The sequence below is a fragment of the Spironucleus salmonicida genome, chromosome 8 (assembly GCF_000497125.1).
Source record: "Spironucleus salmonicida strain ATCC 50377 chromosome 8, whole genome shotgun sequence".
NCBI classification, from domain to species: Eukaryota; Fornicata; order Diplomonadida; family Hexamitidae; genus Spironucleus; species Spironucleus salmonicida.
This window is the reverse complement of record NC_090603.1, coordinates 923,889-946,945: the sequence shown is the minus strand read 5'-3', so window position 1 is coordinate 946,945 and position 23,057 is coordinate 923,889. Positions and strand designations below refer to the sequence as shown.

Sequence of the window (23,057 nt, the reverse complement as noted above, 5' to 3'; positions counted from 1 at the left end):
ATAATAACTGATTATAATTATAATATATGGCTAAAAATTCAAGATTTTATGAATTAAGAAAAGATTTAAAGTGTATATAATCTTCTAAAATTTGTTATATCCTTAGTTACTTAATTTCGTAGTCCACATGAAAGAAGTATTATGGCGTTTCTTCCTTTAGACTATAGGATAATAGCAAATTTATGAAATGAAATATTTAGTAGAATAGTGCATATTTTGATCAGAGTTATTGATTTCATATATATATATTGCTTTTTTTAATACATCTAATATATTAATCAATTTATTATTCCTTAACATATAATTTAAGAATAAAATTAATAAATCACACGAATAACTTCACCTTCACTTGACATAATTAATGAAATGCTGATAATTTTATTCTTTTAGAATTAAAGTAAATATCTGATGTTATTAAAGATGAAATTATTGAGAATGAACCTAGCGTTTTGATTAATAAATATCATTACTAATAGAATTTTACACTATATACTTTTACTTTATATCTAAAGACTTAGTATATAAAAATTAAGTTGATCATAAGTCAGGAAAATCTTAAATTTATATATAATATTATACTGATAATTTTTCATTATTTATATATAATATTACTTTTATCTAGCGGCATACATAATAAATTAATTTTTTTATATTATATTTAAAACTATTTTTATATCACTATGCTATTCATTTAATTTATTATTATAATAAAATTTATATTACTAAAAGTTTGAGAATATTTAGCTATAAATTATAAATACCGTAAATTTAAAAACAGTAAAATAATAAATTCAAATAACAAATTAATGAATGATATAAAATAGTGATAATTAGGTATTATATCCCAATTATAAAACTTAATTGTTTAATTTTTATTTGTAGTAGTCATCCAGAATATACTAATTGTGCCTATATGTGAAACTATTTTGCTAGGATCATCTTTAAAACTATTAATAATACTTTACAGGCTTGCTTCATATAAAATGTAGCTTTGTGATATTCAATGACTTATATTTAGCAATAATGTAAAGTTAGATTAATAAGTTAAACTTAGTTTTGTACGATACCGATCAAATTGAAAATTGAATTATATAGGAACATAAAAATATTTTCAAAATAATAATTTATAAAAATTTGATCAAATTCCAATATATCATTAACGAGTTCTCTAGAACAATATACACTTTTGAAATATAGCAAGCACTCACTTCCCTTTATTATTAAATTTTTGAAAATCAGATTCAGCACTTTAATTTTGCTTATTACGCGTGTCTATTAAAACACGCATAGCTTCCCCTAAACATTTATCCACCTAATCCCCCAAATATGCTTACTATAAGTCATCCACGGTTATTCCATTTCTTCGATCTATAGTACTTGGTAAATAGCGTCTATAAATTCCATCTACCATTTCTGGCGTACAGGACATCCGAACTTCCTCTTCCTCACCTTATAGAATTCGATCGTTTAAAAAACGGAAATGATCCAAAAGCTAAAATTCAGGTTAGTTTCGTTCTAAATCATGATAGTCTGCTTTTTTATTTTGCGTCATATCAGCAATTTTATTAGCTTCCCTGATACATTAATCAGCTGATTTTTTAACTTTTCTTTCCAAACTTTTGAGCTTTTATAGAGATTCAGTGTAATTTCTAGATCGTTCTAGCTTTGCAGGTTTATTTTCATTAAAATAGTTTGAAGAAGCAGACATAGAGTTCAATGATGACTAAGCCGGATTCGATTCATTAATAGTAGAATTTTAAGATTTTACCGGCCCTTTTGGTTTAAATTTAACTGATTTTGCTGGTTATGGTTTGCTAGTTGATGGCTTCAAAGGAACGTCAAGATCGGCAGATAGCAACTTTGAACGTTTCATTGAGATTTTGGAAAGAATTTTATATTATATAATTTATTATATATCATTATAATATTCTAAAATGAGAAAATCATAAACACCAAGGACATATCATGCAATGAGCCAATCATTGCAGTTAAGTTATGCTAACAGTAAAGACTAAGATGTTGATTTTGGAAGGTCAATGAGTCTTTTTATGCGGGATCCAAAACTATATAGACGGAGTATTAGTGGGACACTAGGAATAAAAGTGGGATAAAAATTAAATCATTAGTACTTTATTAAGTGAAAGTAATTATCAGTAAATTGTACCACCTAATTCCTTAATTTTTTCATCTAATACGTCTTAAATATTAATTATATTTCGGCCTAGCTCCTTAACTCGTTTTTCCTTAATAATTGGTTAGACATTACCAATTTCACTCTGAGCAAGTTTTCGCTACGAGGGATCCATTAAATTTTCGAGTCTTTTTCTCTATTGGTCTAATTTTTTCTTATTTTTATCAGCCTAAATCAGCGCATCGTGCAATATCCGCTATTAGCCAATAAATGACGGCGATTTTTCTCCTGGTTTCAAAATTGAATCCAATTTATCCTAGTAAGACGCTGGCTTATGGGTTGCCTCCCTAGTATTAGTCTCTACAAAATATTCTAGATTTTATGCCTAGACCAAAATATCAGAAACCTACGAGTGAAACAAATCGTCCATTTTTCCGCGAATATACAAACTTAATATTATACGATAATGTCATTAAATCATAATTTTCTCCCTGCTGACCCGAACTTATTTTCGACCACTACAACCTACGCTTATTCATTATCGACCGCCTCTGCTGCTTCCATTTTCGCTTCCACCACCTCTCCCAATTCTACTGAGCACACGATCTGAACTGTCCCATCGGCCTCGTTAAAGAGCTCAAAAAGCTCGCACTGGTTCGGATCGATAACCATGCCGCTTACACCCTTTCGTACCTCCATTTCGGAAATCAGAACAGCGGTTTCCTCCTCGTCCAAATTCGTGCACCTGGAGGCTACGAACGCGCGGACGCGCATAACCAAGTCGAACTGCGTGCCTAACGGGTCCATTTCCACGATTTTCAGGCACCGCAGCGCGTTCTGGATGAGTTTGATTTTTAGCACCCCTTTGGCCCTCGCACGCGCTAAATAGAGCTCCCTGCGCTCCTCTGGTGTCGTGAGCTTGTCGGCCCCGCATGCCTCGCTCCAGGCCGCCCGCTCCGCCGCAAAAATCACCAAATCGCGATTCGTTATATCAGCAGACTACTCGCAGTATTCTTATGGTAGTAGCCTGCGTGTGATATAAATTTCGGCGTTTTCCTGCAAATTCATGCCCGAAAGCGTGCTATTCAGCGAAAATCTACATTTTTAATATACAGCGTCTATAGAATCAAAATCAAATTCGATTTTCCGCTCCATTAACAAATTTTTCAAAATCGCGTGCCGGTCGGCGCAGATTTGCATGTTTAGCATGCCAAATTCGGTCAGATTGACCTTGAAGTTCAGCGCGGCACCGGCGTGCGCCCGGATCTGGAACGCGCCTTTTTCGACCTCCGGCACCAGCTTCAACTCGAATGAGATGCCGGGGTAGGCACCGATTTCGCATAGCGGCTGAGACACTGAAAACGGCTTCCCGTACGAGTCTGTGAGGACGTGCTTCCGGATATCCAGCGTAGCCAATTCAGCTTCAAAAAGCTGGTAAAATGACTTGTTCGACGGAACATTGTGAACTGTGAGGCCGCGGTTTGGGATTGGCAGCAGGCACTTGATCTTCATTTTAGAGGAGGGGAGGGGAGGTTAAAAAGGAAGGGAAATGATATAATAGTTCACTGAGTTTTTAAAGGAAGGATAGGTGAGGAGGTCTCTATAGCCTGCCTGTGGCGATATAGTGTCTTGCGGGGAGGTGTCTGTTTTGATTGATTCTGATGTTCTCTAGAACGAGGCAAATGGGGGCATGGGTTAGATCTAGTGGGTTTTAAGAGAAAGTAAATTCGTAGCTAGATCTACCAGTGGTTTGACAAGGAGATGCATGGTATCGTGCCGGTTCTGGGTGTAGGTACGTTGAAGTCCCGGCCGCCGTCCTTGAGAATGCGGTTGCCGACCCCGTCGCCGAAGTACCGTAGGCAACGCTTGACGGCGTCCGACACCGCACCCTTCTGGGCGTGCTCGATCGCCTCGGAGAGCTAGCGACGCTCGGCGTTTCCCTGACCGATGTCCTCATGGAAGCAACCGTTCTCGAGGGACACGCGGACAGTCGCGGAGAAGGACACGCGGAACTGGTCGCCGTCCTCCTTAAGGTAGTTCTGCTGGAGATTCTTGATCTCGGAGCTCCATGCGCAGGGCCCGAAGGCCTGGTTCGCCTGCTGGATGGCTAGCGACACCTCAAGATATGGAATCTTTGTACCTCGTGGCCCCTGACGGTATGCTAGCTGCTGCTTGGTGAGCGGTGTGGAGAGAACCTTCAGTGTCCTCTCAAGCTGGTTGAGCTGACGTGTGCCGAAGTTAGGCAGCATGTAGATGGAGTAGAATTGGCACGCATTGGACACTATAGTATATATTTTCTAAATCCAGAATGGGAGAGTTCAGTTCGATATTCTAGATCACCTTAAAATCGTTCATCCGTCAACGCTACTTTGTGGTACAGTTCTTAATATCATTTAGCTTAGCGTTGCTGTATATTATCATATTCTCATTGTTCGTATAGCCGCTATTACGCACTGTTTTCGATACAGATACAACAGAGGTTATGTAGAACTCGTCCCAGCTCCTACGGGGGAATTATGGCATTGTGTATTCTGATCCTAAATAACATTCTTTCACTGCCCTACACCCGAACGCAAACGTGCTCTCTGCTACTTCGACCTCTACTGACACTATTATCATTAGCATGACATAGAGTTCGAGTCAGTATGGAATATCTCTGGATGATTTAGGTAGTATTGTGGTGACGAAGTAATAGAACCAAGTCATATTACCTGTGATTCAGGCGTTGAATCTTGACTTCCACAACATCCGCATTGGAAGGCTACCACACCAGTCGCTGAAGCTAGCACAGTCTTTAACCCCATTCTCTGCGCTCTTAACAATATTTTTTACCGTGCTAGACTATATGCTTACACTATTTCTAGACTAGTATCAAAAGTCTAAACTCGAAGGACGCACACAATTTATACTTCTTAATGGTGCTAGTAAGGCTAAATGGCACACTTACCACCTCGTACTTGTAGCTGGAGCAATGTTTGTTTTCATGTGCGTCATCATGACCATTCTATCAGTGATCGGTGCTCAGTTTGCACGTGTGAATGTACTTATATGGGCCATTGTAGGTTTATTATATTACTTTTAGAGCGGCGCCATTTTGCTCTTGTTAGGCAAGTATTCCCAAACAATTACTGGCTACTACCAATTAGGGTAGTATGTTTCGTTATTACAGACTATATCGCTTATGGTGTTGATGTTTTAGAGTACCAAAATTAACTAAGGCTTGCTTGTACTTCTGCAGTTGATGCCATAAGTTGCCCTAAATAATGTCATATTAGCAATGTTTTATGCTGGGTACAACCATGATAACAAATCACTTGAGTTCATTTATGAAAATTTCAACCTGTATTATACTATCATAATTTAACTCATAGAGATTGCAGTATTCCTTGCAATAGTCATTTTTACAGACCCAAGCACAGTACGTAGAGCTACGAACTAATGTGTTGCGGTCTCGGAGGAGGTTCTAGAATCATAGTTCTCGGATACTATCTTAAAGCATGTACGATTAGCGAATCAATAAGTTTAGGAGAACAACTTTTAAGATGGGATTCTAATTTACGGTGTATCAAAATCTTATGGCAATACCTTAGCAAATAAGGAAATTACCATGTAGATACGGAAGAATTCAATTTTTGGTCTTATAGGTGAGAATGGGTCCGGAAAAACTACACTCTGCAAATCGATTATTAGGGCACATAAAATAGATTTAGGGGAGATATTTGTAGACGGCCAGAAATTAATAGATAGTAAGTGTACATTTGGAGTATGTTCATAGGAAAATAAATCACTATTTGATTTTCTAAATGCTGATGAGCACATTAAAATTTACCGCAGTTTATTCAAAATCAAGATATAGTAACCGGATGGAATTGACCTTAACATCCCGTAGAACTAGAACACTTTAACCTTTTCTGGTGGGTAGAAGCGCTTGCTGTAACTCGAAATTGCTCTTGTAAATGACCCAGATTATTTGATCTTAGACGAGCCAACAGCTGGTATTGACCCTAAAGGGCGTAAAAAAATTTGGAACTATATTAAAAGCCTGTAGAAAACTATCATATGCACCTCCCATTTGCCAGATGAGCTGACGTACTTTGATGAGATTTGTTTGCTGAGTGGTGGTGAAGTGAAACTAATTGGTGATGTCGATTCTATCTGCGGGGGACTACTGTCCGTGGAGCGCGACGGTCAGTGTAGTATCCTTCGTGCAGAGCCAGAAGGCTTATTTTCCCAGCTGCTAGATGAGAAATAACGTGGTATTATAAAAGAATTTAGCCTGAAAAGTTGTGGTCTGGAGTGGGTACTTAGTCAATGTGAGGAAAAAAGCATACTTGAGTGACAATATGTTCACTGTTCATGGTAGAAAAAGGTCGATCATGAACCCCTCATCAGAATCAATAGGTTCCATACCGTAGCATGCTATAAAGTACTCCAGATAGCTGCTGAACCCAAAGGAGTTTGTGGGAGTTTGGACTGCCTAAATAATATTCTGAACATTTTTCACCGTTTCTTCCCGTACTTCAAATGCAGGACCAGAGGCATCTAGCATTTACCATACTGTCGAAACCCCACTTGCCTTGAGGGATACTTCTGCTTCACGTTGTTGAAATTCATTGATTTACGAATCAAAAATGATTACTGATATTCTTGCTAGTCCTAAAATCTTTGCAACCGATACCGGTTTGGGCTCGCCAACCAGCAGTTGGCTTATATACAGTTGGTCATAGACATTGAAGGCGCTATCAATGCTTTGACCCACAACTTGTGAATGTATATTGAGTAAAACCTCCACGGTTTCACCAACAATGCGCTTCAATAGATATGCAGTCTCTAAGGACAGTAGTGTTTGTCCCTCGTCCTGAGGCCTGAGCTAAATATACACCTGTGATACCTTTTACGTGCCTAGCTGTTTAGAATTAAAAGTGTTGAGCGCTTATCCAAAATACTAGACATTCTCATATGCTGTAAAGTTAGATGATATATCATTTAGATATACCATCAGCCCCGGCTTCTATCCGGGAAACTTCTCAAAGAACTTCCGCAGTGACTCCTGATACGGGATTTGGCTCCGTACCCAAGATGGAGAATCCCATTATACACAGCCCCCATAAACGAACAGAGAGTGAAACTGGTGTTTCTCAACAAATTTTGACAAAATTTGGATTTATTTTGGGTCTGTTAGAAGGGACCTATACGCTGGCTATCCTGCAATAATGGAGTTTGATGATGGTGACCAGGCCGTTAGAAATTTTTTAGCATTACGGTATCCAAAATATTCGTTATCGTCAACTAAAGATTCCGTAGGGATTTTAACCCTGCGTATATGTTTAGCAATAAATACTGAGCCAACTACAACGCCGACTCCAATTAGAGTAGCTAACAATAGTATGAGTCCTATAAATACGGATTTCTTCTGCTTTACCATCGAAATCTCATTATATCGTTTTATTTGCGGCTTGGAGTTTGTTGATAGCATTTAAATAGTTATAAGTCTACACTCTACGAAATGGAGAACCTTTCGGTATTCCTGGCATACATTAGTGCAGGACTCAAAGAGCATATAATGAATACTAATAGATTACTTTCCATAATTTCCTTACACCAGGTGCGATAAAGGACCCAAAAACATATTCGAGATGTTCGCCATACAATAGAAAATATTAAAATTCCTGAGATAACCCAAGGTTTTTTAACCACATCTGATAACAAAATATCACTTGAGCATTCTCTGTTTAACACATCATTTGCAGATGTTGCAGGACCACTAATACTAAACAGCACGCCTTCTGGGCTTACTGAGGAGATTATAAGAGCAGATCTTCAAAGTACAAGCCAAGAGGAACCTTAGATAGCATAATATTAAAAATATCATCTATAAAATGATATCCATTTTAAAATATTGTTAGAATACCGACCACATCCAACAAATTTAGATATCCATAGCATTATCGCAGAGATTTCGCCTAATTAACCGTTAGCTGATTGGATGGACATAATAATAAAAATTTAAGAACCACTCACGCTAATGTCTAATGACGAGCTAGTGATAAGAGCAGTCTCTGAAAATTTGTAAGAATCTAGTATGCATCTTGTAGATCTTAATAGCGGGATGAATGTGATGTAGCAGAGCTTAGAGATAACAAGTCTATAGATTAACACGACATTTAGGTAGCAGGCGTAAATCGATCACACGGTCAAGATCTTTGAAAAGCTCATGCGGTAGTATTAAAATCAGCAGATAAATTTAATAAATATAAAATGGCCAGTAAAAAATTTTAACGATTGAATTAAGCACCATATATTTCAATATTTATGTATCACATAAATAAGTACAATTGAATATTTTATAATTTATGTATAACCTATAATCTATAATTTTTTATGTAATAAGGCGCTTATTACATTATGATATTACTTACTGAATCAAAATGAATGTTATAGCTTAAGTTGAAGAAGTATAATTATAACAAAAATGGAAGAAGGTGGAACCATTATACAAAGTATAAACAATATGTAATATTAATTATGGAAAACTCTGTTTTTGAGGTTAAATGCTCAAATAAATTATGAGTTTCATTTACTTGCAAATAAAAATTATAAATTATAAATTATAAATCAAACATCACCCCACTTTTTAGGTATATTATCGATTAGATTATTAAATTTTTAAATTCTTACAAGCTCTTTACCTAATTCAAATAATAGATTATCTTATTTACCATAAAAATCTTAAATAAGTATACCATTATCTGGATGTTTTGCAAATGATTATCTTGAATTATCAACTATAGCGACATTTTCTAAATTTCTACCTAATCTAGATAAATCTTTATACAACATTCCCCTATCTGTAATACTGCAGTCATTTCTATATAATCTATACTTTACCAACTATCTTTTATCAATTTCTTGCATTAATGCATCAGCATAGCTTTTAGGACTAGCAGTCCAAAGAATAACATCATAGTATTCTGATAATGTTTAAATAAAATCAGCAGCACCAGTTCGAATTTATAAATAGATAGGTATATAGTTAAGATTAAAATCAACTTGCAAATCTGCAGTGTCATTGTTAATCATAATTTTAACTATTTTATCAACATTATTAGTAAAATCAAATTCAGAGTGAATGAGAGTTTCGTCTAGATCTAAAACTATTGTTTTACGTTAAGAATATGGCAGTAGATACGCAGTATTAGATTATATATTTTCTTATGGAATAGGAGAGCGGATTAACATTTATTAGTTAGATGCTTAGTCAAAAATAATATTCTAAGTATTTTCATTGTTAAGTAGAGTAATTACAACTGCTTCAGTTCCAATTATGTTAGATTAGACAGAAAATGGCTTTTAAATTTTTTATTTTTTAGCTAAGCATTTCATTTTACTATAAATTATTTATATATATCCATATAAATTATTACTATTTATAAAATTACATTAATTATATTATAATATTTATTTATAAAAGAATTCATATTTCTGTAATTAATAGTTATATATAATTTAGGTGTTATACTGATTCTGTTGCTAAATGTTCGTTTAAACATATAAAGTACCATTCCTGGAGTAAGACTTTGCAAAGATGAACTATTATTCATTCTGGTCTTCATAAAAAGCATACGATAAGGAGACAGCATAACTGATATCTTTATAATAAGAGACACTTGATGGTTTTTTAGTTGACAAAATTAAAATTAAGCTTAATTTAACCAAAAATGTCCCAAAAGGAATTTCAAAAATTACTCCTCACTCAGTGCTTATTTTAGATTGCTCTTCTGTTTAATCAGATAGTAGCTTATATACTAGGATGAGTTCTATTGAATATCCAGAGTAAGGCTATTTTGATATTTATACAGAAGTTTCTGGCTCTGAAAATATTCCCTAAAAATATATGAATCTTATGGAAAAAAATAAGAAGAAAGTGAAAACGTAATATGTTGATCTTTCTGATGGCAGTACTGAGTTCTGTTATATACATAAGTTAACGACATTAAAATTTGAGTTTTTTATGGGGCCAACCCTGTCAAAAATTGCTTTATATTTTGGTAAAAAGCAGCACACTTCAAGCATCAAAACCTCTATTATGCATATGCATATTTGGTAGAATTTAACACTCGACGATATTAAAGCAGGTAATGGAGTTTAAGTAGGAGTAGCTATAGATACTAGCTATGACTCAAAGAAATAAAGCGAAAGTGACTGAATAATTAAAATATAGATTTATTTTTATTTATGTTATCACATCTTCATTCATATGTTATTATTTATATATCGCCATCTGGTAATTGTATTAAATTAATCTGCCGATTTTAATACTACCGCATGAGCTTTTCAAAGATCTTGACCGTGTGATCGATTTACGCCTGCTACCTAAATGTCGTGTTAATCTATAGACTTGTTATCTCTAAGCTCTGCTACATCACATTCATCCCGCTATTAAGATCTACAAGATGCATACTAGATTCTTACAAATTTTCAGAGACTGCTCTTATCACTAGCTCGTCATTAGACATTAGCGTGAGTGGTTCTTAAATTTTTATTATTATGTCCATCCAATCAGCTAACGGTTAATTAGGCGAAATCTCTGCGATAATGCTATGGATATCTAAATTTGTTGGATGTGGTCGGTATTCTAACAATATTTTAAAATGGATATCATTTTATAGATGATATTTTTAATATTATGCTATCTAAGGTTCCTCTTGGCTTGTACTTTGAAGATCTGCTCTTATAATCTCCTCAGTAAGCCCAGAAGGCGTGCTGTTTAGTATTAGTGGTCCTGCAACATCTGCAAATGATGTGTTAAACAGAGAATGCTCAAGTGATATTTTGTTATCAGATGTGGTTAAAAAACCTTGGGTTATCTCAGGAATTTTAATATTTTCTATTGTATGGCGAACATCTCGAATATGTTTTTGGGTCCTTTATCGCACCTGGTGTAAGGAAATTATGGAAAGTAATCTATTAGTATTCATTATATGCTCTTTGAGTCCTGCACTAATGTATGCCAGGAATACCGAAAGGTTCTCCATTTCGTAGAGTGTAGACTTATAACTATTTAAATGCTATCAACAAACTCCAAGCCGCAAATAAAACGATATAATGAGATTTCGATGGTAAAGCAGAAGAAATCCGTATTTATAGGACTCATACTATTGTTAGCTACTCTAATTGGAGTCGGCGTTGTAGTTGGCTCAGTATTTATTGCTAAACATATACGCAGGGTTAAAATCCCTACGGAATCTTTAGTTGACGATAACGAATATTTTGGATACCGTAATGCTAAAAAATTTCTAACGGCCTGGTCACCATCATCAAACTCCATTATTGCAGGATAGCCAGCGTATAGGTCCCTTCTAACAGACCCAAAATAAATCCAAATTTTGTCAAAATTTGTTGAGAAACACCAGTTTCACTCTCTGTTCGTTTATGGGGGCTGTGTATAATGGGATTCTCCATCTTGGGTACGGAGCCAAATCCCGTATCAGGAGTCACTGCGGAAGTTCTTTGAGAAGTTTCCCGGATAGAAGCCGGGGCTGATGGTATATCTAAATGATATATCATCTAACTTTACAGCATATGAGAATGTCTAGTATTTTGGATAAGCGCTCAACACTTTTAATTCTAAACAGCTAGGCACGTAAAAGGTATCACAGGTGTATATTTAGCTCAGGCCTCAGGACGAGGGACAAACACTACTGTCCTTAGAGACTGCATATCTATTGAAGCGCATTGTTGGTGAAACCGTGGAGGTTTTACTCAATATACATTCACAAGTTGTGGGTCAAAGCATTGATAGCGCCTTCAATGTCTATGACCAACTGTATATAAGCCAACTGCTGGTTGGCGAGCCCAAACCGGTATCGGTTGCAAAGATTTTAGGACTAGCAAGAATATCAGTAATCATTTTTGATTCGTAAATCAATGAATTTCAACAACGTGAAGCAGAAGTATCCCTCAAGGCAAGTGGGGTTTCGACAGTATGGTAAATGCTAGATGCCTCTGGTCCTGCATTTGAAGTACGGGAAGAAACGGTGAAAAATGTTCAGAATATTATTTAGGCAGTCCAAACTCCCACAAACTCCTTTGGGTTCAGCAGCTATCTGGAGTACTTTATAGCATGCTACGGTATGGAACCTATTGATTCTGATGAGGGGTTCATGATCGACCTTTTTCTACCATGAACAGTGAACATATTGTCACTCAAGTATGCTTTTTTCCTCACATTGACTAAGTACCCACTCCAGACCACAACTTTTCAGGCTAAATTCTTTTATAATACCACGTTATTTCTCATCTAGCAGCTGGGAAAATAAGCCTTCTGGCTCTGCACGAAGGATACTACACTGACCGTCGCGCTCCACGGACAGTAGTCCCCCGCAGATAGAATCGACATCACCAATTAGTTTCACTTCACCACCACTCAGCAAACAAATCTCATCAAAGTACGTCAGCTCATCTGGCAAATGGGAGGTGCATATGATAGTTTTCTACAGGCTTTTAATATAGTTCCAAATTTTTTTACGCCCTTTAGGGTCAATACCAGCTGTTGGCTCGTCTAAGATCAAATAATCTGGGTCATTTACAAGAGCAATTTCGAGTTACAGCAAGCGCTTCTACCCACCAGAAAAGGTTAAAGTGTTCTAGTTCTACGGGATGTTAAGGTCAATTCCATCCGGTTACTATATCTTGATTTTGAATAAACTGCGGTAAATTTTAATGTGCTCATCAGCATTTAGAAAATCAAATAGTGATTTATTTTCCTATGAACATACTCCAAATGTACACTTACTATCTATTAATTTCTGGCCGTCTACAAATATCTCCCCTAAATCTATTTTATGTGCCCTAATAATCGATTTGCAGAGTGTAGTTTTTCCGGACCCATTCTCACCTATAAGACCAAAAATTGAATTCTTCCGTATCTACATGGTAATTTCCTTATTTGCTAAGGTATTGCCATAAGATTTTGATACACCGTAAATTAGAATCCCATCTTAAAAGTTGTTCTCCTAAACTTATTGATTCGCTAATCGTACATGCTTTAAGATAGTATCCGAGAACTATGATTCTAGAACCTCCTCCGAGACCGCAACACATTAGTTCGTAGCTCTACGTACTGTGCTTGGGTCTGTAAAAATGACTATTGCAAGGAATACTGCAATCTCTATGAGTTAAATTATGATAGTATAATACAGGTTGAAATTTTCATAAATGAACTCAAGTGATTTGTTATCATGGTTGTACCCAGCATAAAACATTGCTAATATGACATTATTTAGGGCAACTTATGGCATCAACTGCAGAAGTACAAGCAAGCCTTAGTTAATTTTGGTACTCTAAAACATCAACACCATAAGCGATATAGTCTGTAATAACGAAACATACTACCCTAATTGGTAGTAGCCAGTAATTGTTTGGGAATACTTGCCTAACAAGAGCAAAATGGCGCCGCTCTAAAAGTAATATAATAAACCTACAATGGCCCATATAAGTACATTCACACGTGCAAACTGAGCACCGATCACTGATAGAATGGTCATGATGACGCACATGAAAACAAACATTGCTCCAGCTACAAGTACGAGGTGGTAAGTGTGCCATTTAGCCTTACTAGCACCATTAAGAAGTATAAATTGTGTGCGTCCTTCGAGTTTAGACTTTTGATACTAGTCTAGAAATAGTGTAAGCATATAGTCTAGCACGGTAAAAAATATTGTTAAGAGCGCAGAGAATGGGGTTAAAGACTGTGCTAGCTTCAGCGACTGGTGTGGTAGCCTTCCAATGCGGATGTTGTGGAAGTCAAGATTCAACGCCTGAATCACAGGTAATATGACTTGGTTCTATTACTTCGTCACCACAATACTACCTAAATCATCCAGAGATATTCCATACTGACTCGAACTCTATGTCATGCTAATGATAATAGTGTCAGTAGAGGTCGAAGTAGCAGAGAGCACGTTTGCGTTCGGGTGTAGGGCAGTGAAAGAATGTTATTTAGGATCAGAATACACAATGCCATAATTCCCCCGTAGGAGCTGGGACGAGTTCTACATAACCTCTGTTGTATCTGTATCGAAAACAGTGCGTAATAGCGGCTATACGAACAATGAGAATATGATAATATACAGCAACGCTAAGCTAAATGATATTAAGAACTGTACCACAAAGTAGCGTTGACGGATGAACGATTTTAAGGTGATCTAGAATATCGAACTGAACTCTCCCATTCTGGATTTAGAAAATATATACTATAGTGTCCAATGCGTGCCAATTCTACTCCATCTACATGCTGCCTAACTTCGGCACACGTCAGCTCAACCAGCTTGAGAGGACACTGAAGGTTCTCTCCACACCGCTCACCAAGCAGCAGCTAGCATACCGTCAGGGGCCACGAGGTACAAAGATTCCATATCTTGAGGTGTCGCTAGCCATCCAGCAGGCGAACCAGGCCTTCGGGCCCTGCGCATGGAGCTCCGAGATCAAGAATCTCCAGCAGAACTACCTTAAGGAGGACGGCGACCAGTTCCGCGTGTCCTTCTCCGCGACTGTCCGCGTGTCCCTCGAGAACGGTTGCTTCCATGAGGACATCGGTCAGGGAAACGCCGAGCGTCGCTAGCTCTCCGAGGCGATCGAGCACGCCCAGAAGGGTGCGGTGTCGGACGCCGTCAAGCGTTGCCTACGGTACTTCGGCGACGGGGTCGGCAACCGCATTCTCAAGGACGGCGGCCGGGACTTCAACGTGACCTACACCCAGAACCGGCACGATACCGTGCTCGCCGAAGTGGTTGCCAGTGTACAGCTACTAGCTCAGTGTCTCTCTTAACCTATCACGGACCAGTGCCCACATTCGATCACCCTTCCAACCACCACAGTCTAACCTGTACTTCCAACTGCCTCTGTGGTAACTGAGGTCAAGCAGGAAAACGATATCCTAATTAAGCCCAAGATTTTTATCGGTAAACGTAGCAGTTCCCCAGTAGTACACGACGAGCCACCACGTCCATCTTAACATACAGGAGTCAAGATCAAGCTCCTCCGACGCAGCAGATCATAAAAACTATCTCAATAGTGACAAATTGAAATCAAATATGAACCTCTATATTTTTCTTAGTTTATTATTATAAAAGTCCTTCATTTTTGCCAAATTCAATTATAAGTCAATCAATTAAATAAAAATTACCGAAAATTATCTAGCTTATTTGATTATCCTCACCATAAATAAAGTGAAAAACCAGCTCATCCACACGCGCAATCAACCGTTTCAACGCTCCCCAAAACTGGTTAGCAAACTGCGCACTCACTGTCTTTTCCATCTAGATCTACATTTACCTCAGCCAAAACCTATTCTTATTTGGCCAAAAACTACTCCAGATAGTTGATTTTTCTGTGCGGATACTGGCCAAATTTGGAGCATTTTAAACGATCTTTCACGTCAACAAGCAAAATGTCATGACAACCACTGACTTTTTCGAGCAGCTATGTTGCATTTTCCATCCTATCTTTTATGATATCCAGCGTCATTTTTTCGCCCATAGATCTGTAGAGCTCGATAGTTTCGCGGTAGTTGTCCAAATCGCTCTGATAGCGTTGAATATCCTTTGTATTTTGCATCAAAATTTGGTACTTTTTCAAGGTCTCCGAGGCCGACTTCTCGCTCGTTTTGAGCTCCTTTTTGAGTGCATCGTTCTCGCATTTTGCAGTGATATTTGCCTTGCTGTAGTCGGCCAAATGAGTCTGGAACTGCTTCCGTTGGAGTTTCATTTTCTGCAAAATTTCGCGCGGCTTTTCAAGCTCATTTTCCTCGTTTTCGAGCTTGATTCGGATGTCATCAGGAAGTTCGGCTTACTGCTTCTGCTGTAGCTGCTCGACTTATGTCTGGAGCTCTGCGTGCAGGGCGTTGACGCGTTCGAGTTTTACGGGAAGCTCCTCGTTTTCTGACCGTTTATGCTGAATTTCGTTTGTAATTTGATAGATTTGTTTCTACATCTCGCTGGCCTGGAGCTTTACTTTCTCCAGCGTTGCTAGCTTCTGCATATTCTGCTTCGACATTGTTATAGGAAAGGAATAATAAATATAATAATAGATATATAATAAGTAGAGTTTGAGATTTAAAATTTTTAAGGATGTTAAAAGTCGAGCAAGAAAGATAATCGTAAAAGGTAAAAATTATCACTTACATCATACTTTCTTGTAAAAATAAAGTATTCCTTAGCTCAGATCGACGTCGATTTCGTCTTTCTAAATAAATACCTAGTCGTTGCAATCTATCCATCCATTGCCATTTCTAATAAGCGCTGTATAATGACCGCGGTCATAGCTACCGCCTAAATGGAATACAACACATTGTAATTAATAATTTAACTCCTGATCAAACTCTTTGGCATGTGCTAATTTTTCAGTAATATCTTGATCTTACTGTTAAATATTTAAATTTCCATTAAAGAAATCATTGGCTATTTGTTCCACATTTCCGTTGTATTGAATCATAGCTAATGAAGCAGTGTCAGCGTCAATACCTAATTCTAATAATTAATCGATAGGATATTCTATTTAGTTCTTTTATTAAACGTCTTATCTGTTAACCAGCTTAGATAAATCAAAGTATTCACAATTAGTAATTCTTGTTCTCAATTTAAAAGGCTATTACAGCACTGGGTCAAACATAAGACGATTGGCCTTGACAATGATAAATTCTGGAACTTTATCGCAGTCAATAAGAGATTAGCTGATAGTTACGACGGATTCTTATTCTTCTTGATTCTATACCCCACATTTTGGACACCTAAATCCTATTGGTGAATCAACCAGATCAGCTTTGATAGATTCTAATAAGTCAATAAGTGGACCTTATTCAACATCTGTACATTTATCATGAAAATTACAGGTAATGGATAATTGATTAGTTCTAAAAGTTTTAGATAACTATGTAAATCCGCATAATTGACATTACAATTGTTTGATAAAGCTAGGAAATAAAAACTTCTATTCAATATTTTAAAATTTATTGAAGAATATATCCAAAAACTCAGCGGCGTCTTATTGCTTACCAATATTTTCATCGCTTGTGAAATGTGATTATAAGGATAAAATAAAAGCAGAAAGATGAGGCTTCACATCTTCGTCATGTCTTATATTGCCCGATTCAGAAAGTGATAGAATACGATTTGCTTATGTCGTAAGATCCATCATTGTTTCCTCATAACTTTGAGAAATTTAAGGACTAACAGTAGCTAACTACAATAAATTTAAATGTAACAATACATTTAGTACAGCATTTGCATAACAAGTGTTACCCGTGTTTCTAAAATTAATTAAAGGTGTCTATGCGATTTGCTATGCAGTTAATTATTTTGCTTTAATACTATCAAAATTACTGATTTAATTAATAAGCTTGTCCTGCACAAGTTCTTTAGTCTCTAATGAGCTTTCTATACCTTTTGTTAAATACATCAAACTATCAAGTTTAAATTACTTTAAAGCCTCCACTAGAATTTCAAATGATATTTTCTATTCACTATCGCACGAATAGCAGTACACTTCTTGAACATCTTAGCACAAACTAGTAATTCTAACAGCAACTGGGTGACCAGTCGCTTCGAAGTGCTCTAAAGCATGTCCATTGCCACCAGTTCCATCATACTATTTTCGCCCACAACTGAACTCCCCACAGCCTAAGCACATCCAAATATTTTCTTTTTAATCACATTTCGAACACGTCAAATTCGTTATGTCTTAAACGATATCTGACTATTAACTATTAGCAATCGGGAAATGCTAGCATTCTTACGAACTGACACTAACCTACTGCTTGAGGTATTCATATTTACAGTTTTCTTGGCAATCTAGAATCAGTGCGGCAGCGAACTGCGCTTCTTCAGAGAGCACCATAAACTCTATCTAGTCGTTTATGATCCTGCATAGCTGAGGAATCTCATCAGCATTTTATGGTTTGATGACAAACTCATTGTGATACTGCGAATGGATAGCCGCATGTTCTTGACAGACAGCAAAATCGCATTAGAGACACAGACAAAGGTTCAGCGTCCTGAAGCAGTACGCGCACTCTGAACAGAAAATTGGACCTTCGGGTTCTCTGTAAGACATGATATGGAGTGGTGAATAAAGAAGTAATATACATATTAATGAAATATTTTAATATCTGCTAAGATGATAAATTAGTTTAGTAATAAATATTAAATCTGGTTTGTTAGAATAAGTTAGTATTAACTGGAAAATAGATTGAATTTGTAGACTACAGTATAATAATAATTAAAAATTGGGGAATGAATGTTAATAACCATTCGGTTAGTTAGATAAAGTAGTTAAAATTTAAAAACAGGTTTAATCTGAGGTAAGATGATATTGTAATCATTTAGTTGAGAATGGTAGGTTTAACGTTCCTTTTGTAATTTAAATATTTACATTAATTAATTTTTGCCAAAAAATTGATTTGTTGCCTAATATTTTCCCAAATAGAAATAGGTATTTATCTGACACGTGATTAAAATTTTCGGAATATGTAAGATATATAAATAAGTATATTAATATTGTATAATAAAATAATCCTAAAATAGCAGCGTGAATATTCGTATATAAAATTACTATGATTAATCTTAAGATTAATCATGAATTATAAATCATTATATTATATAAAGAGATACATAATATTATATTATACATATAATATTTGATTAATAAGAATCAGTAAAATGAGAGGTAACGTTTTTGATGGTTATAGCACATAATAAAAATTGTTAAGAACGTATCCAATTATCTCTTTTATAATAATTGGTTTAACAATTATGATTATAAACGGATATTTCTTACGCTCGTTATAAATATATATCATTGTTATTTTACTATTAATATCATGTTATATGTTTTGTAATATTGTGTACACGGTTTTTTAGTTGAATTTTTACGATCCAGGATATGTGTAAATATTACATGAAGAAGCATAAAAAGACGACGAAACATTATTTTGTGTATTGTGTGATTCTTCTCGCCCACCTCGTTCTCATCACTGCAAAACATGTAATAGATGTGTTCTAGCTATGGATCACCACTGCTATGTTTTTAATACTTGTATTTCACACTATTCGTATGGATATTTTATCAAATTTTTATTTTGTGCTGGTTTATTTTTAATATACTCCTCCTGGTTAGTTATTCCAGGATTGATATTTGCAATTAAAAATGCAAGAGTTGATGTAAGATATTTAATAGAAGCTATTATTACAGTCATTATAGTATTTTTTGTCAATATTTTTGGTATTAGCGTTATGTCTTTAATTTTTGGTATGGGCTGGTTTCCAATATGCAAGGGGAAGACAACAATAGATATACTATAAAAGCATCCTGGTACGTAATAATCTGTTAAAGATAATCTTAGAGAATATTTAGGGAGAAATTATTTCTTAAGATTTTTAGTTATTGGTATCAAAATGCAGTGATTTTATGATTTATATTAGTTAATTCTAATATAGTTTTATATTTATATTATGTATTGTCAATATATGATAACATAAAGATTTAATGTCATAAACTAAACGATTACTTTAGATAAAATCTTTTATTCGACATGTTCTACCACAATGATTAGGCAAATGCGAATACTATTAAATTATTCACTATGCGTAAATATTCAACATCTTAAATACTCGGTATTAGATTTTATCGATTTGGAGTTTCACTAATAAAACAATGAAATCTAAATTAATTTTTAATTTAGTTATACAAAACTAAGTATTCTAAACTCGTATTAAACCATAATTGTGTGTAGCACTGCCTTATCAATATAATTATCTACTTTATTTACGAATATTTTAATCGCTAAAAATATTCCTAACAATAAAGTCATATATAAATTTATATATACCAAATTAATTTATTTCTAAGCATCGTTAAAGATAATATATAGGTTTGATGAATTTTAGCACCATAAATATATTTTTTAATAATTTAAAAGATTAAGATTTTATATATAATTTAAATATACTCTAATCTAAATGCCAACATCCCCATTTTTACTTCTTCATCAAGCTAAGTTCCCTATTTCTAAGCTAACACTTTCAACCAATCTTTTAAATTTTTACAATTAATGTAAACTCTCATATAGATTTGAGTCAGATAAGTTTGTTTTTGACGATGCAAACCCATTGGAGTTATCTTCAGAAGATGACTTAATATCAATTATTGATCCTGATTCTATTTAAACCTTTTTCACATAGTTGAGAAACCATAGAGTATCTCCCCATTTAATTTTGCAAGAAATTGGCCTTGATGTGCCACACATCTTTAGTGCAAATGAATTATGGATTTTCATCAATTAGCTAACTGTAGATCTCTAATAATCACGGTATCCACGTTTACGACTACCACAAATCTCTTCTTTTGACACAGTTTTGCGCCTTTTCCAAACTTGTAAAAACATTGTTTTTCTAGTCGGCGCTGGAATATCAGTTTCCAGCGGTATTCCTGATTTTAGATCCAAAAATGGCATCTATGCGAATCTCGAAAAATATGAACTCAAACGCCCCACTGACATGTTTGATCTGAGCTTTTTCAAAGAAAACCCGCTTCCATTTTTCAAGTTTGTGCCAGAAATCATGCCACAGAGCAAGTACAAACCAACATTAACCCACAAATTCATCAGCTAAATTTTTCAAACGAACAAGCTGTGCCGCATTTACACGCAAAATATCGACTGCCTGGAGCTCAAATCTGGAGTAGAGCCTCAGAAAATTCTTTCTGCGCACGGAAGCTTTGCCAGCAGCAGCTGCATGGTGTGTAAGAAGAAAGTGGGGTTGGAGGAGGTCCAAGACATCATGTTGAGCTACGAAATTCCGCTCTGCCAAGTGTGCTGCCCTGATCTAAAAAGCATAAAAATCACCGATTCGCTGGTCCCAACAGACGTGCCAGCGTGTATTCTTAAGCCCGACATCGTCTTCTTTGGCGAGAAACTGGTCGACACCTTGAGCGACTTCATAGCCAAAGACTCGCTAAAAATCGACCTACTCATCGTCATGGGGTCTTCTCTGAAAGTCAAGCCGATAGCTGGTCTAATCGGTGCGATTCCGCGTCACGTGCCTCAGATTTTGATAAACCGCGAGCGCATTAGCGGCGCGCACGAGTTCGACGTCGAAATGATCGGAAACTGCGACGACTGCCTTCTGCGAGTTGCCAAAGGGCTCAAAATGAAGGATATCAGCGGAGAGGATGGCGAAGTCATTTTTTAGCGGATCAACGGGCAGCAGGGCATGTACAAGGTCGTGCGGAAGTGAGGACACGATCTGGGGTAGGTTGGCGTAGTAGGGAATATAAGTTTCACGAATACTCTGATTTACTATAATTACTAGTTATTAAATCGTATTATATAATTAATCAAATAAAATGTAGTTAACAATACTTGTTTTAAATGACATTCATTTGGACTTAAACTTTGACAATGATAATCGGGCCTGCAAGAATAAATCTACCTAGTTTAAATAATTTGGAGTCGTAAATTGCGATACAACAGTTCCGCTTTATGAGTAGCTTTAAAGTTAAATAAATAGATAGTTTCCATGCATATATCTAGGCGACTCGCCAGCACATGGCCAGAATACCAACTTTGATCTAATTAAAAAAGTCATGACAGATGTGAATTGCTCTGGATATGCTTTGGGTAATAATGATGCAGAAACTAACTATAAATTCGACAATAAAAGGATTAACTAGTTTATGTAAATGGATAATAACTTCCAGGAAGACGGTTTATATATAAATTATAATTTCTACGATGGGATTGTTTATATAGGGCTGAACACTGTAAATCTGTAAAAAATCGACCAATATGATTAGCTAGGGAGGTTAGAAGCAGTGTTAAAAAATGCGACATAATTTAAATAATAGGTAGTGATTGGATGCCATATACCTTTTGGTGCTGGTCATTTTAAAGGTGATTTTATTGATTCAAAAATTAGATAAAATTATAAGTAGATCCTAGCCAAATATGAAAATTAAATAATTTTAGAAGTTAATGGGCATTATCATACTGAATGGTGGAGGTGGATTGGGAATATCCCTAGTTTTATAAATCCTGGTATATCGCCGTCAAATTAAAATTTTCCTGGTTATAGAGAATATAAACTTGAAAAGGTCGAAAACAAATGGCATCTCGTAGATTATCACCAATATTATGCAGACTTAACAAAGGAGGAAGTATAATTTGAAATATAGTATAAGTTTTCTTAATTATATCCTCTTTTACAGGATTAAAAATACATTACCGGTGAAGTATTAAAATAATTGTCAGCAATGTAGTATTTTGATAAATAATTTTTGAGTTGGCGAACAATATAGAGAAATATGCTAGAGGCATATGATATTAATTAAATAATAAAGAATATGAAAGATTGACTAGAGTCACTTCACCATTATACTAGAGTTGACAACTTTCATAATATTTTTATTGCTCATTGCAGCTAAAACTCTTTCTTTATCATTTATCTATTTATTAAGGCTATTCCATGTTTCATGGGTGTTCTCTCTGCAATTGACTATAATTCTAAATCTTAAAGGCAATATTCTCATTAACATTATTTTAATACTTAATCCTAAAATTGCTCCCATAGAACAAGTTGGAGTTGTAGGTGTAAATATGACTTCACAAAAAGATATATGGTCATCAAGAATCAAGGCATCTTTTGATACAACCTTAAGGTCCTCTAACGTCATTGTTGGATGCTCTGGATCTCTTATTTAACGAATCCAGGGATATATTTCATCAATAGTAATCTATTCTCCATCATAACTTCTAGGTATTGGCTCATCGGTGAATATAATAGTTTACTAAAACTTTGGGACAACAATTGACATTTTTATTTAGCAATTATATATATAATATTAATTATTTAATTAATATAAATTTTGTATAATT

At 35.5% G+C, this 23,057-nt stretch overlaps 20 protein-coding genes across 20 annotated transcripts; 9 read left to right on the top strand and 11 right to left on the bottom strand. All coding sequences in view use genetic code 6, as the record gives it.

The window, feature by feature from the left end:
• Positions 1-1,204: 1,204 nt before the first annotated feature.
• Positions 1,205-1,873, bottom strand: SS50377_28302 (uncharacterized protein; the record flags this gene model as incomplete). Its single annotated transcript, XM_067912078.1, has 1 exon — positions 1,205-1,873. One exon carries the CDS (start codon positions 1,871-1,873, stop codon positions 1,205-1,207), a length of 669 nt encoding a protein of 222 aa, XP_067761100.1.
• A 61-nt stretch (positions 1,874-1,934) lies between these two features.
• On the top strand, positions 1,935-2,141 carry SS50377_28301 (uncharacterized protein; the record flags this gene model as incomplete). Its single annotated transcript, XM_067912077.1, has 1 exon — positions 1,935-2,141. The coding sequence occupies one exon, from the start codon at positions 1,935-1,937 to the stop codon at positions 2,139-2,141; it is 207 nt and encodes a 68-aa protein (XP_067761099.1).
• Positions 2,142-2,150: 9 nt separating this feature from the next.
• On the bottom strand, positions 2,151-2,561 carry SS50377_28300 (uncharacterized protein; the record flags this gene model as incomplete). Its single annotated transcript, XM_067912076.1, has 1 exon — positions 2,151-2,561. The coding sequence occupies one exon, from the start codon at positions 2,559-2,561 to the stop codon at positions 2,151-2,153; it is 411 nt and encodes a 136-aa protein (XP_067761098.1).
• A 47-nt stretch (positions 2,562-2,608) lies between these two features.
• On the bottom strand, positions 2,609-3,643 carry SS50377_28299 (uncharacterized protein; the record flags this gene model as incomplete). Its single annotated transcript, XM_067912075.1, has 1 exon — positions 2,609-3,643. The coding sequence occupies one exon, from the start codon at positions 3,641-3,643 to the stop codon at positions 2,609-2,611; it is 1,035 nt and encodes a 344-aa protein (XP_067761097.1).
• A 50-nt stretch (positions 3,644-3,693) lies between these two features.
• SS50377_28298 (DNA repair protein RAD52) lies at positions 3,694-4,380 on the bottom strand (the record flags this gene model as incomplete). Its single annotated transcript, XM_067912074.1, has 1 exon — positions 3,694-4,380. One exon carries the CDS (start codon positions 4,378-4,380, stop codon positions 3,694-3,696), a length of 687 nt encoding a protein of 228 aa, XP_067761096.1.
• Positions 4,381-4,439: 59 nt separating this feature from the next.
• Positions 4,440-6,470, top strand: SS50377_28297 (ABC transporter family protein; the record flags this gene model as incomplete). Its single annotated transcript, XM_067912073.1, has 1 exon — positions 4,440-6,470. One exon carries the CDS (start codon positions 4,440-4,442, stop codon positions 6,468-6,470), a length of 2,031 nt encoding a protein of 676 aa, XP_067761095.1.
• A 15-nt stretch (positions 6,471-6,485) lies between these two features.
• On the bottom strand, positions 6,486-7,607 carry SS50377_28296 (uncharacterized protein; the record flags this gene model as incomplete). Its single annotated transcript, XM_067912072.1, has 1 exon — positions 6,486-7,607. The coding sequence occupies one exon, from the start codon at positions 7,605-7,607 to the stop codon at positions 6,486-6,488; it is 1,122 nt and encodes a 373-aa protein (XP_067761094.1).
• Positions 7,608-7,637: 30 nt separating this feature from the next.
• SS50377_28295 (uncharacterized protein) lies at positions 7,638-8,417 on the top strand (the record flags this gene model as incomplete). The annotated part of the gene is made up of 1 exon (XM_067912071.1): positions 7,638-8,417. The coding sequence occupies one exon, from the start codon at positions 7,638-7,640 to the stop codon at positions 8,415-8,417; it is 780 nt and encodes a 259-aa protein (XP_067761093.1).
• A 329-nt stretch (positions 8,418-8,746) lies between these two features.
• SS50377_28294 (Nuclear LIM interactor-interacting factor) lies at positions 8,747-9,514 on the bottom strand (the record flags this gene model as incomplete). The annotated part of the gene is made up of 1 exon (XM_067912070.1): positions 8,747-9,514. The coding sequence occupies one exon, from the start codon at positions 9,512-9,514 to the stop codon at positions 8,747-8,749; it is 768 nt and encodes a 255-aa protein (XP_067761092.1).
• A 151-nt stretch (positions 9,515-9,665) lies between these two features.
• SS50377_28293 (uncharacterized protein) lies at positions 9,666-10,337 on the top strand (the record flags this gene model as incomplete). The annotated part of the gene is made up of 1 exon (XM_067912069.1): positions 9,666-10,337. One exon carries the CDS (start codon positions 9,666-9,668, stop codon positions 10,335-10,337), a length of 672 nt encoding a protein of 223 aa, XP_067761091.1.
• A 43-nt stretch (positions 10,338-10,380) lies between these two features.
• On the bottom strand, positions 10,381-11,166 carry SS50377_28292 (uncharacterized protein; the record flags this gene model as incomplete). The annotated part of the gene is made up of 1 exon (XM_067912068.1): positions 10,381-11,166. One exon carries the CDS (start codon positions 11,164-11,166, stop codon positions 10,381-10,383), a length of 786 nt encoding a protein of 261 aa, XP_067761090.1.
• A 30-nt stretch (positions 11,167-11,196) lies between these two features.
• Positions 11,197-12,318, top strand: SS50377_28291 (uncharacterized protein; the record flags this gene model as incomplete). The annotated part of the gene is made up of 1 exon (XM_067912067.1): positions 11,197-12,318. The coding sequence occupies one exon, from the start codon at positions 11,197-11,199 to the stop codon at positions 12,316-12,318; it is 1,122 nt and encodes a 373-aa protein (XP_067761089.1).
• Positions 12,319-12,333: 15 nt separating this feature from the next.
• SS50377_28290 (ABC transporter family protein) lies at positions 12,334-14,364 on the bottom strand (the record flags this gene model as incomplete). Its single annotated transcript, XM_067912066.1, has 1 exon — positions 12,334-14,364. The coding sequence occupies one exon, from the start codon at positions 14,362-14,364 to the stop codon at positions 12,334-12,336; it is 2,031 nt and encodes a 676-aa protein (XP_067761088.1).
• A 59-nt stretch (positions 14,365-14,423) lies between these two features.
• On the top strand, positions 14,424-15,209 carry SS50377_28289 (DNA repair protein RAD52; the record flags this gene model as incomplete). The annotated part of the gene is made up of 1 exon (XM_067912065.1): positions 14,424-15,209. The coding sequence occupies one exon, from the start codon at positions 14,424-14,426 to the stop codon at positions 15,207-15,209; it is 786 nt and encodes a 261-aa protein (XP_067761087.1).
• A 164-nt stretch (positions 15,210-15,373) lies between these two features.
• On the bottom strand, positions 15,374-16,186 carry SS50377_28288 (uncharacterized protein; the record flags this gene model as incomplete). Its single annotated transcript, XM_067912064.1, has 1 exon — positions 15,374-16,186. The coding sequence occupies one exon, from the start codon at positions 16,184-16,186 to the stop codon at positions 15,374-15,376; it is 813 nt and encodes a 270-aa protein (XP_067761086.1).
• A 129-nt stretch (positions 16,187-16,315) lies between these two features.
• Positions 16,316-18,241, bottom strand: SS50377_28287 (Ubiquitinyl hydrolase 1; the record flags this gene model as incomplete). The annotated part of the gene is made up of 1 exon (XM_067912063.1): positions 16,316-18,241. The coding sequence occupies one exon, from the start codon at positions 18,239-18,241 to the stop codon at positions 16,316-16,318; it is 1,926 nt and encodes a 641-aa protein (XP_067761085.1).
• A 605-nt stretch (positions 18,242-18,846) lies between these two features.
• SS50377_28286 (Palmitoyltransferase) lies at positions 18,847-19,590 on the top strand (the record flags this gene model as incomplete). Its single annotated transcript, XM_067912062.1, has 1 exon — positions 18,847-19,590. One exon carries the CDS (start codon positions 18,847-18,849, stop codon positions 19,588-19,590), a length of 744 nt encoding a protein of 247 aa, XP_067761084.1.
• A 555-nt stretch (positions 19,591-20,145) lies between these two features.
• On the top strand, positions 20,146-21,420 carry SS50377_28285 (NAD-dependent histone deacetylase Sir2; the record flags this gene model as incomplete). The annotated part of the gene is made up of 1 exon (XM_067912061.1): positions 20,146-21,420. One exon carries the CDS (start codon positions 20,146-20,148, stop codon positions 21,418-21,420), a length of 1,275 nt encoding a protein of 424 aa, XP_067761083.1.
• A 109-nt stretch (positions 21,421-21,529) lies between these two features.
• On the top strand, positions 21,530-22,537 carry SS50377_28284 (Acid sphingomyelinase-like phosphodiesterase 3b; the record flags this gene model as incomplete). The annotated part of the gene is made up of 1 exon (XM_067912060.1): positions 21,530-22,537. One exon carries the CDS (start codon positions 21,530-21,532, stop codon positions 22,535-22,537), a length of 1,008 nt encoding a protein of 335 aa, XP_067761082.1.
• A 6-nt stretch (positions 22,538-22,543) lies between these two features.
• Positions 22,544-22,996, bottom strand: SS50377_28283 (Iron-sulfur cluster assembly protein CIA2; the record flags this gene model as incomplete). The annotated part of the gene is made up of 1 exon (XM_067912059.1): positions 22,544-22,996. One exon carries the CDS (start codon positions 22,994-22,996, stop codon positions 22,544-22,546), a length of 453 nt encoding a protein of 150 aa, XP_067761081.1.
• Positions 22,997-23,057: the final 61 nt, after the last annotated feature.